At 42.6% G+C, this 12,582-nt stretch overlaps 2 protein-coding genes across 2 annotated transcripts; one reads left to right on the top strand and one right to left on the bottom strand.

The window, feature by feature from the left end:
• The first annotated feature begins 2,170 nt into the window (after positions 1-2,170).
• si:ch211-10a23.2 (Galectin-related protein A-like) lies at positions 2,171-5,155 on the top strand. The gene is made up of 4 exons (XM_012823004.3): positions 2,171-2,462; positions 2,814-2,902; positions 3,764-3,941; positions 4,203-5,155. Exons 1-4 carry the CDS (start codon positions 2,436-2,438, stop codon positions 4,344-4,346), a joined length of 438 nt encoding a protein of 145 aa, XP_012678458.1. The 5' UTR covers positions 2,171-2,435; the 3' UTR covers positions 4,347-5,155.
• A 387-nt stretch (positions 5,156-5,542) lies between these two features.
• On the bottom strand, positions 5,543-9,713 carry plek2 (pleckstrin 2). Its single transcript, XM_012823261.3, has 9 exons — positions 9,567-9,713; positions 9,285-9,449; positions 8,563-8,768; positions 8,279-8,370; positions 7,247-7,434; positions 6,845-6,946; positions 6,614-6,697; positions 6,234-6,312; positions 5,543-5,955 (listed from the first exon to the last, which is right to left on the bottom strand). Exons 1-9 carry the CDS (start codon positions 9,618-9,620, stop codon positions 5,828-5,830), a joined length of 1,098 nt encoding a protein of 365 aa, XP_012678715.1. The 5' UTR covers positions 9,621-9,713; the 3' UTR covers positions 5,543-5,827.
• Between the last annotated feature and the right edge of the window lie 2,869 nt (positions 9,714-12,582).

Genomic DNA, 12,582 nt, shown 5'->3' with positions numbered 1-12,582 from the left:
TACACCTGCATATAGGCTGCCATCTTGGTCCGCCTTGTACAAACTGAGGCCATTGTCTAAAAATTATTTAAATTTTGAACTTCTTGGTTGTGTGCACGAGAGTGTTCTAAACCACACCACATGGTGTAATTAGTAAAGGGGAAATGGGATTACAAACGGCCCCTAGTTGTGGCTTAGAGGTAGACCTCTGCCTGGAACTTCTAAAACCTACCACAATATTCTATTCTTCCACCTGCTCCCACACAAAAAAAATGACATCTTTTGTCCTGTTCCCACCTGGAGGTCATTACTTTGGGAACCTAGCATAATGCTTTGCAGCTGGCACAGGACTCATTTTCGCCCACATGTGGATGTCCATATGGACTAATGATGGGGCCCAGGTGGAATAGGCCCTTATGGGGAGAATTGGAGAGTCATGATGGGCTACTATGTAAAGGTTATGAATGTACCAGTTTGGGTTATAGATTTGGCACCATACAAGTGTAATGAGGGATGCACTGGCTATTATTTTACAACTTGAAATAGTATTTAAAAAAGGTACCATGCAAAGGACATAAAGAAATATTGTATGTGTGTATGGGAGTGTCTGTGTTAAACATGTCTATGTATGTTGAACATATCTAAGTATTGTGCCTCCTTAGACAGGGCACACCTGGAAAAGAGTCCTTGTCTCAATCGAACTACCCTGGCAAAATAAAGGAGAAATGAAAAAAACTGACATGAAAGGAAATATGTGACAATTATTAGTATATTTGTATGTATTTATGTGGGTCTGTTTAGCAACATCCAACAGCCTTGTTTATTCCTGAAGTCATGAACAAAAAGGGAAAGGGTCGTATCATAATACACCAAACACAGCAAATGGCATCACAATAAATAAACTTCTTTCACTTAACTATGAAATTTAGCTGGAAGAATCTGCTGCTTTCTTTTTTCCTCAAAGCCTGTTACCCCTCTCTTTCACAGGACCATGTTAACCAGTTCATTACCGCTTTCTTAGCCTCTTGATCGTGTATATTTTATTCACTACTTCTAATTAATTTTAACATGGCACTTTTGTCATATTTTTTGTGTTGAAGTTACTGTCCAAACCCCTCTCACAAATGATGTGTAATTGTGTAATAGTAGTGGATGTGATGGCTGCTTCCAGGACTATACAGTCTAACATTAAAGATTGTTCAGGCCATTACCAAAGATAGATAGGGTTGAGTGTGTAATGGTCGAGCCCGGAGGTGGATCAAAGAAATTCAAGACTCACAAGTGGTTAATGGGTGTGACATTTAACACATACAGTATGTGTTTCACAAGAGGCTATTGTTTTTATTTTCCCATATGTCCAATTAAAACAGTAAAGAATTTTGTTTTCTCCAGAAACATTTCAAAGCACGCCCACCTCTGTGACACACACACACCTAACCAAACATGCAAATGTCACCTCTGAGGGGATGAGGTTCGAAGGAAAACTGAACCACCCCCAACTTGAATCCACACATAAATTTCTATCTTTTAAGAATGTTCCTTATGCTCTCAGTTTTGCTTACAGAGACAAAACTATAGCATGCACCACAATTCAATGAGCAAAGAATCTAAACTTGCATTATCCTCTAAAATGAGTGTTCATACTGTATAATGAAAGTGTTTTGCACAGATTGAGAGAAGGAAGTTGGGGACTTAATGTTATGCACATACGCCTACTGGTTTGCTTTTCTGGCAGCAGATGGCCACTCACGGAGAAAAGAGGTGCACCTAGTGCACTGACCCACAACATGACACTGTGACTAAAATCATGGGTTTTGGGCACTGTGTACATATGTGTTTTGAGTGGTGTAAGGAAATTGCTTTTATTGGAATAGCACTGTGTACTAGTGCATTGTACACATTTAATTTAGTAAGTAAGCCCACCCTCAGCCTATATTTTTTTACACTGATGCATAACATGCATAACATGCTTAGCGTGTCCCGTTCCCAATCGTCTGGGCAATGCCGGCGAATCCCACGCCTTGGGCTGTGTTGTTCCCATGGGACAGTCGATTGTACCGGCTTCCAACAACAAGTGCAAGGTCTGCATGGTGAAATGTGAAACCTGGCGTGAATATCCACGAAAATTCTGCTGCCTTGCACTCAATGCAGCATTTTGAATTGACAACGATTACCACTGCTATCAGTGCCTTTCATAACCATCATTACCATCTTTGTATCATTACCATCTCTTTATGACTAACCAACCAACGATGATGCTACAGCATAAGATGCTGTGCCTGTGCCACCTACACAGTGGAGCCCGTCTCTATGGGAACACAGAAGCATGAAGTAGGCGAGGCGGGGTTTAGCTGCATCAGTAGGCAGTGCGCTGTGTGTACACTGTTCTTTGACAGGCATTGTCATCGCTGTATTCTTCGGGTTACGTCGACAGCCAAAATTACTAGCGAGGGGAGATGGCAGAGGACATCAAAATTCTAAATGTAAGTGGCTATTTATGGAACCTTTTGATTCTGTAGTCATTCTTACAGTATAGGCTTATTTCATTGTTTCCTTTTTTTAAATGATGGAACAGTCAATGGATTTAAATGATAGAATGAATGGCTTTCTCTTGTATTAGTTCATTATTGGCGGTCTTTTTCATTTGCCAGCTAAATATTATTCAGTGTTTTAATGTCGGGGACTCATTCAAGTTTAATGAGGAATCGGGAGCTGAATACTGATCAGACGTCACGTTCCCTAGCCTATAAATGGTTATAGCATTAAACTGTAAAAACGGTGGGTTGTAAAGTAGTCTAACATACCGGGCGTGGACTGTTTCTCTCTCTTTCCAGGGGGAAGAATATGTTGGAGAGATCAAAGGAGGACTGAGGCCGACTATGAGGCTGACGGTGATGGGCATTGTTCATAAACATGCTAAGAGGTAGGGCCTGTGCCAATCTGGCACCTCTGGATGATGAAGTGATGAGCGCAAGACCTGACGGAGCTCATATTTGGCTTTAATTTCGGGTTGCTCAAAGGGATTGTCAGATGAGAGTATGGATTTATGCACGGTAGTGAACAGTTGAAGTCTGCAGCCAGATGAGACACAATGTAGGGATTGTACTGTGCGGCACAGTGGTGTCCATGATCAACAGGAAAGACTGTGAACGCTGTGTCAGTGTCCTTTTGACTCCCGTGTGAAACAATTCCAAAAATATGTTGCCAACCAAATTTGGTAACAGGGAGTGATCTTTGTTGATCCTTTTGGTATAGGCTATTCTCATATTTGGATATGAACTTTTGGCATTTATTGCACAAATCAACGTCCAGTCCCATGGTCAAATTATAGCATACAAACACACAAAGCTAGACTGGGGGAATGTAGATTCCATTTAAGGCTTGGGACTGACGTGATACCATCGTTTCCCACCATTTTGGAGGCTGTCTACAAAGAAAGTCACTGATGTTTGCACAGTTCAGTGGCCATCTAATCTTTTTAATGTCGTTTTGTTTTGTAAACATTCATTAAATGAATAGGATAAATTAAACACAAGATTGCGAGTGAAGATAACAACCACTGCTTTGAACATGTCTTCAGTGCTCACTTGAGAAAAATAAGTATTGTGACTGTGCTGCGCAGTGAAATGTATTTCCTTAAACTGACATTCTATATAAATCCTGTAGAGGTCGCTGTCACACACCAGATGGAGCAAAAAATGTGCAATCCTTGCACATCATGAAATCTGAGACATGATGTATGACAGAGCTTCAGTGCTATCTGACCTTTGCCGTGTCCCTGCAGAATGGTGCTGGCTGTGGCATGTCAATCCGAGGAGGACAGAGAGGGAGATGTTGGCCTCCAGGTCACCGTCAGCTTCGGGGAGAAGGCTGTGCTGAGGAACGCCCGGCTGGAAGGCAAATGGGGTCCCTCTGAGAATGCCCTCTCCTATTTCCCCTTCACAGCAGGAGAGCCTTTCAAGGTACACAGTGGTTTTGAAGCTTTACCTCAGTGATGAATGCATTGGCAAACAAGTACATGATGGAAGCATGGATTTACTGCTGTCCTGCTTGAAAAAAGTGTGTGTCTGCCTTTCATATTGTTTGGCTGAATGTCTTTCTTTCATTATTCAGTTTCTTTCATAATATAGTTCAACTGACATTAGTTCAATAACTTAATTGAATTCCCCATTCCTCCCTGTAATGCCTGTCCTCTTCTCTTCTTTTTGTCCGCTTTCATCCAGATGGAAATCATGTGTGAACATCAGCAGTTCCGCATCCTGGTGGATGGTCAGCCCCTGTGTGGCTTTGCCCACCGTCTGAAGCACCTAGCATCCCTCAATGCTTTGCGGATAATGGGGGACTTAGAGATCACTAAAGTGGCTTGAGGAAGGAGCAGAGACAGACGGCACAGCTTGGATACCTTCAGTCTTGGCCCATATATTGTCAGATGAGATGAGATGAGACGAGTAGCAAACCCATGTAGTTGTTTTTGGTTTCCATGGCACCTTTGATATTATGGTATATGAGCAAAGTGCCTTCATAGGATACCGTGCTTTGGTCTGACTAATGTACACGGAAGTATGGTAGGCTAAGATGTAGTCATTGAGAATGTGAATTAGATTCCCTAGGGCGAATCTTTAAACAGTAGCTAGCAAAAAAAATTGTTTTAGATGGTGAGGAGTGCTTTGTCGGACGTAATGTTTTTGAACAGATATATGAGGCTACCGATGATGCACAGAAATGTTTTTTTTTATGTCATTTAATGACAATAATGGTTTACCTTAGAAAATAATACTTGACATATTACCTCTCCCAATAACAGATGAGATCAATTCCAGTGCTTAAATTAATTCAATTGAATATACAGCATTGCCTTATCTTTTGAACAACCAAATGGCAGTCCTGACAGGATGGCAAGAATAAAGCTTAGATAGTGAGTAGAAAACCACCTGTGAAGTCTTTTTGAACTCAAGATAGTAACATCCACACTGCTGAATGTGTCAGGCTATGTGTCAGGCTAATTCATGCATTGGTGCTATAATCCATCTTCTGCCACAGCAATCATATTTAAAAGGTAATCATTGAATGTTCTTTCTTGTATTGGCTCATTAATTTAGTATGTACAGTGCTGAGTGGAATGACATGATAATCGTACTACATATATGAGAAAATATATCTCAAATCTTTTTCCAAATCTGTGGTGGTTGTTGTGTGTTCTGCTCATGTGTGCGTAGGTGTGCAGGTCAGGTTATAATGGTGTTGGCTATGAGTAGCTATACTGTAATGTTTGATATACCAAGGGTGGGTTAAGTATGTGTGCATGTAGGTGTATGAGTAGGAGGAGGTGACACATTCATCTGTAACATTTCTCTCTCTCTCTCTCTCTCTCTCTCCTTCTCTCTCTGTGTGTACGATGCGTGTGTATGATGCTTTATGGTATTGGAAGTGTGGAATATAAGAAGTATTGTAGGTTGACATACACTCACCAAGCATAAAGTAGGCTATATATGCATCGGTATAACAAGGTGTAATTATGCTTAATTATCTGTGTTCATATGAAGAGGTCTCAGATGCCAGTGGATAAACTTCTTCTTCCATTTAAGAGAACAATTTAATTTAAATCGGGGCGGTACCTACATGTTAATGTCTGTTTTAGACTGTGGTTATAGGTGCCATGATATTGCTTGTGACATTCATTGAATGCAGTCATCATTACTGTAAAATTGACAGTATAAAGTAGTTCAAAAGAGTGACAGACATCTTCCTCCAATAGCTGAAATGATAACAAACTACTTTAGAAGTAATTGTGGGTGGCTCCGTGCTGGTTGGCAATGGACAGTGTTCTGAATTACAGTCTATAATCAGCTTATGTCAGCTGCCTGATTGCCTCTATCCAGTCCATCTTCTCCTGCTTGTTTGGGGCCTGGATGAAGTAGTCTGTGTCTGACTGAGTGATGATCTTAAAGAGATTGCCTTGGACCTTTCCCTTCACACCTGTGGAGAACAAGGGCAAACAGTCAGACGATATGAGGATATAGGATAAAGGATATGTGTTCAACTGCATTTGTGAAACACATATGGTATGTTCACATGAGTCAGTACTTGTATTTTGACCAGTGGTAAAATACTTTATTCACAACACTCACAAGCACACTCACAAGCACACACACACACACACACACGCACACACACATACACAAATACACACACCCTCAGATGCATACAAAGCAGCAGCACACCTGCTGGGTGTAACTGTGATGTTTATGACTCACCTGAGGGCACGCCGCTGTCGTTCAGAGCAGAGACCAGACAGCCCCGCAGAGAGAAGCCGCCCACAGGGCTTAGGTCATCCTGTACAGTGAGGTCACGGAGGAAACAAAGATAAGTCAGACAAAAACCACAAACAAGTAAGGGTGCTCAAAAAAGACACACACTAAGTCTTTCTACTTAGAGAGAACAAGAGGTTACCTGGTAACAAATACACAGGCATCTCTTATTTCATCACTATATGTTTTAGGATTGTAATATCACACTGGCACACTCAACATGGAATTAACACACTTTTTTCCCTTTGTGGTGATCATAAAAGTAACCTACAATGATGATTAAAAATAGAACAGCCGAACATGGTATGTATGAAGTAAGCAGTCACCTTGCTGGGGTCATAGTAGTGTAAGTATCCGGGCTCTGACCTCAGCACAAACAGCCGCACCTTCCAGTTCTTCCTCTTGTGACCCTGTGCAACAGATGTCAACTAATCAGTAAAAGATCCAGTTCTGCAACACCATAAATATATATGTTTGTGTGTGTGTGTGTGTGTGTGTGTGTGTGTGTGTGTGTGTGTGTGTGTGTGTGTGTGTGCTGCTATCCCATCAGTGCTCACCTGTTTCAGCAGGTAACCTCTCTTCTGCACTTTGCCACTGAGCTCCACAGCCGACAGAGATGTCTCTGCTTTCACGCTCCCCCTCTTCGTGAGGTTTTCAGACTAGTAAGAGTAAATATAGGTTATTCATATAGCTGATAAGAAAGTGCCATTACTCAAAATCTTAGTAAAACATCTTACATTCTTGCAACAAAAAGGGTTGAAGGCTAAAAAGCTCATTGCACAAAGTTCTACAAAAAAGCTCATCAACTGTGGGATTGTAAATGTCCCCTTATTTATCAAATGGCAACAACAACAACTGTTGTGACAAAGAAAGAGTCCCAAATTACTTTTTCCCCCTCTCTCTGCCCAACTAGACATGTTATAATTGGAAGGGAAGAGAGGGGACCCAGAGACACTCACATAGCTGTAGAGGGCTGTGGAATCATCCAGAAATTGCTCCCCGAGGGCAACATTGCGCAGGGCCTCCACACTCCGTACCCCCACAGGCCTGATGTCGCCCTCCTCCAGGAGAGCAGAGGCCAGCGTCACCGCCTCCACCCGTGTCAGAGTCAGCTGCATGAACACCAGCCAGTCCACCACTGCAGAGCCTGCACATACACACGCACACACACACGCACACACACGCACACACACACACACACACATATACACACACACATGCACGCACGCACGCACGCACGCACGCACGCACGCACACACACACACACACACACACACACACACACATACACACACACAGATATATATGAATACACACGTTCATACACACGTATGCAATTACACATTCATTTCAATTTCAGTCACTCAAAAGAAGCTGTCTATCAAAGGAGTGGTCTGTGGCTGCTGAAAAAGCGAGCCTGCGGTTATGGCTGAGGCACTCACAGATTACTTAGGGACGTGAATTACCCTGTATTACGTGAAGAACCCTGTTTTCGCAAGATGTTCTGAAAGTTTGAATGTTGGCGTAATTTCACATACTTTGCGAGATCTTCTGGATTTTGGCATACCTAGAGCTTGCATGAACGGGGCATGGGTACAGCTGAAGAGGCCATACTTAGAGCACCTTAATGTACGGGGGACAGGTATGGCTGTAGATGGGCCTAAGTCTAGCTGAAGAATCCAGTTGGACTTGCTGTTGTTGTTGTTGTTGTTGACTATTGTTGCGGTTGTTATTAAGTATTCTTAATTATCAGTATGGTGGTTGTAGTGCACCCTGTTGTGTTGTAAGAATTAGGCTAGGTTGTTGGGTATGAGTACTTGCATCTTTTACTGTCTATAACTAAAATGACATGCAGATTGACTCTCAGATCAAATCTTTGTCTGTTTCGGTGATGGAGCTCAAAACACTGCAGAGGAGCCACATTATCACATCATCACATTATAGTTTGATGCCCATGATGCCCAGGGCCCTGAGAGTGACAGCAGACTCACCAGAAAAGCAGTTGCTGAATGAACTGCCCTGTTCCATGTGACTGGTCAGTTTGATTCCACTGTGCACATCATACATGGAGTCCACCACCTGACTAAAGACACAGATGGAAGGTGTGATGTCCATTACGCACATTAATTATACTTTTGACACACACACACACACACACACAGACACACACATGCAAACACACATCTCTGTTTATGCAGCGTTCCATAATCAAATGGATCATCATAGCAAAACTGGCAATGGCACATCAGATCTTGTCAAGCAGTGCAGGGCTTACCTGAGGTTGACGTTATGGAGCTTGAGAGAGCTGGACCCTTTGCGCTGTGGCTGGGCTGGGGCCTCAGAGCCTGGGGACTGACCACCGCTGGAGCGGAGCCTCTCCGCCGCGGTGGTGATGCAAGCAGCCCAGTCGTCCCGCTCCTCCCGGGAGGATGCCTCCATGAAGTACTCCTCCGACGTGTTCGTCTGGAGTCTCAGCACCAGCTGAAGTGTACAGCATCGACACAGAATGAGACCCACACAAACATACACACAGATGGAAAGAAAAGAGAGTTAGTTACACTACCTTGCATGATTTACATACTCTTGTCAACAGCAAACTACTCACCATTTATAGAGCTACGGACTGGAATTTTCAGTGTTTACAGTTTATCATCTCATTTTGAAAATAGATTATGGACACACCCATGGGTATGGCTGTCTTTGACATCCGTTCATGCATGCTCCACACTTCCACATATTTCTCCAGATGTACAATGACATAATTGACACTTTATTGGGAACATCAACATCCTCAGGCATGACTGGTCTGAACAAAGATCTAAACACTCCCAGGAGAACATGTTCCAACAATAATGGAAATAAAGGGGCATGAAGAGACAATTTATCTAGGTAATATACTGTGGTTCTCCATGTCTCTCTAGCTATCTACATACCTAACCTACCTGCCTTTTTGTTACCGAATCTTGCATTACGGTAAAGGGGATTTGAAGGACTCACCGGCCTGTTTTCGTGCACTAGGAATGGGCTGGTGATCACACAACCAGCCAGAAGAATCGTTCCACGCTTAGAGGAATCCTTTTTACCACCCTCATATTTGTAATACATGAGCCTGTCAGGCAGAAGTACAAACCAGCGAGCTTTCCAGTTTAAAACCATATGGCCCTGTCATGAAAATGAACAGGTCCAAAGTCAAGACAAGATTAATTTGTGACCACACATTAGTTAATTCACATACTCTGTCAGATAGATATAGAAGAGGTAAGAAAAGAAGGTCCATACCCGCTTCACTAAAAATCCCTCCTTCAGGGTCGAGCTGTTCTGGTGTGTATCCATTGCTTGTCAGATGTGTACTGACGTGACGAGGGTACAGCTGCTATTATGAGGCGTGCTGAAAATTCCCCAGAATTCCGTCACCACTGCTTCCACGCCCAGTCAACCTTATTACCCCGGGGGCCAGTTGACTCAGTTCCAGGCAGAGGGAGATAGCAGACAGGAAGTGCAAAGGTGTGTCATTATCACCATATCTTTACAACTGCTTTAAAAAATATAAAAATATTTAAATTGTTAAATATTCCTGACGAAAACATCAATTTTTGGTATGTGATACACATATGAACAGTATTTTTGTTTATGATTATGAAGACTATGAGAGAAAGAGACAGGGAGTGAGTGAGAGAGAAAAAGAGAGGGAAAGTGAGAGAGATGTTGAGTAATTAGCAAATGAAACAACATGCTTCCATTTAGATACATCCCCACTGTCCCTTTACTCACACAGCAATGGAGTTATTTCCTTCACTTCACAGGTGTGGCTCTGCTCAGCTGCCAGGCTGTGTTTAGTTTAGCTAACTAATTTGTTACCTATTGGCGTCCTTTGTTATAACAGCTGATGCCGAAATGTCAGTTAGCAATGAAACACTCTATGCAATGTGTTCATCATTTAAATATTTCATTCAATTCTACTTGTGTATCGAAATGCCAGTCAACAAGAAACTGCAGTGCCGGCTGAATCTGTCACAACAAGTTTAAAATCAGCACAGCATTCCCTACACACGTCAGTTTAGCAGATCGATTCTCTTCCCCGAACACAGATGTTTCAGTTTTAGAGGGAAAGGAAATGTACCATGAAGTAAATGGTCAACAATAAGGCAAAATGAAAACAAAGCCAAACGAAAGGTTCTGTTAGTAGAGTGCTCAGATGACTTCATGCTGTCTCGGATGAGTAACACCTGTGTGGAGCATCACTCACTGAAAGAATTGTAATGACGACACAAGAGGTAGACCGCAATGTTTTCATTACACAATCTTCTGGGTACAGCATGGTGTAAGGTAGACATATTCATCTGCATTCCTGTGACAAGTATGTTGGAATAATTTTGTTACTTAGGAGTAGTGAAAAAAATTGAGCTAAAAAAACAGTCTGCCACAGTCTTTTGTTAGCCAGGATATATTTGACGATCTGGTTAGAACTCCTTACAAAACTGACACCTCTGCATGTGCCCAAATAAACAAGGTAGAACTGCCCTCCTTCAACACTGGATGGCAGTATTTGTTCAGTGCATTCTGCACCGTGTCAGTTGAAGTGCGTTCAACTTTACTGTTCTCAATGAATTCCCCTCACTTTTCATGTATGTCACATGTATACAGAAGAGCGCTCAGAAAATGCATGTTGGGATGTTGCACTCAAATTAAATTCAACAGTTTTGTAAACACATCTCTTTGATATTGTCCAAGTTAGTTATAAGGATTCCCACAAGTGCAAATGTGGAAGTCCAGGAGTACATTACATATTAACACTTACTATCTACCATATAATAGATCATGTTGTGTCTGTGTTTGTGTGTTTGTGTGTGTGTGCATTTGTGTCATGGGGTCTGTGTTTGCACATCTGTGTATGCTAACTCACATGACGAATTTCGGACATGTTTGTGCATCCGTTTTAATTGAATTCTTCCCTCCATGGCGACTCTGTTTTCCATTCAGTGGAGCATGTAAAAAAATCCATATCCTGGAGATGGAGAGGCCTCCAAGGAACTCCCACTCAGACCTCGTGGCCCGCTGATCCCCTTCAGATGAAGGCCCACCGCTGGGGCTGACAGCTGGAGCCAATGGGAGAGAGGGAGCCCTCTACCTACCCTCTGTGGGCAGAGCAATAGGTCAGCGGTGTCAACTAGGAACAACTAATTAAAGCTGTTATGGGAAAACCCTGACTGTGAAAAGGTTTAACTGGAGGGAGGGGAAAGGGCCCAAAATGGTCTCTCAGTGGTTTTAGTTCAGACCTTATTGTCCTTTAGTTTAGACCTTATTATTCAGTGTAGGGAATGTGTTAAGTCGTATGATCCTCTAAAAATGTCTTCAACTCATCGAGCTCTCTTTTTTTTTTGTACTTCGTTACTTTTATATTTCGATATGATCTCCTGTGACTTGTGCAAGTCATTTGCCATAAGCCTGGCATAGATGGTTAATTGACATCTGTGTAATGTAAACATCTGAAAATGCAACCATTCTTTTCCCCCAGGAACTCCCCACGCCCCACCTTTCCCCAAACACACTGACTCAGCTGTCAGATGAAGGAGGACCGCTGGATCTGGAGGCAGTGCAGACGTGTCCAATAAGGTGTGCCCTGCATGCGTCCTACCTGAGTAACCATTAACCTTGATCAAACACTGATTACGTAAAAGAAGCTGTCTGGCAAGAAAAAGACCAGGATGTGGAAGGGGGTACTCATAACATTGCTCATATGGAGAAAACCATTGCTATGGTGATCTCCTACAAATACTGACACGCACGCACGCGCACGCACGCACGCACACACACACACACACACACACACACACACACACACACACACACACACACACACACACACACACACACACACACACACACACACACACACACACACACACACACACACACACACAGAGAGAGAGTAAGTAAAAGCTGTAAATTCTGTTATACCTCAGGACTGAATACCTATTTAAGAAGGCTGACAATATCAGTTAATCATTGTAGATTATTCCATTGTAGAGTGCCTGGCTATAAAGTATGCATATATGAACTCCCATCTCTCGCGTGCTAAATGCTGTGAGCAAATGCATCCTGTTAAGTGTACACTCCTTCCACCAGGCCAAGGTTGAGTGTTCTTTGCCCTGAAATCACAAAGGCCATTGTGGTTCTTCAGACAAAGGTTTTGCAAGACAGCTATTGTAAAGACAGAACAGAGTGGCAATTGGACAACCCCGTTAAGCCGCGGTGGTTATCCATCAGGAATCCTTCACCGCCTCAGAAATGGCTT

The sequence above is a fragment of the Clupea harengus genome, chromosome 14, assembly GCF_900700415.2.
Source record: "Clupea harengus chromosome 14, Ch_v2.0.2, whole genome shotgun sequence".
NCBI classification, from domain to species: Eukaryota; Metazoa; Chordata; class Actinopteri; order Clupeiformes; family Clupeidae; genus Clupea; species Clupea harengus.
The sequence above is the reverse complement of the archived record's forward strand: the minus strand, read 5'-3'. Positions and strand labels throughout refer to the sequence as shown.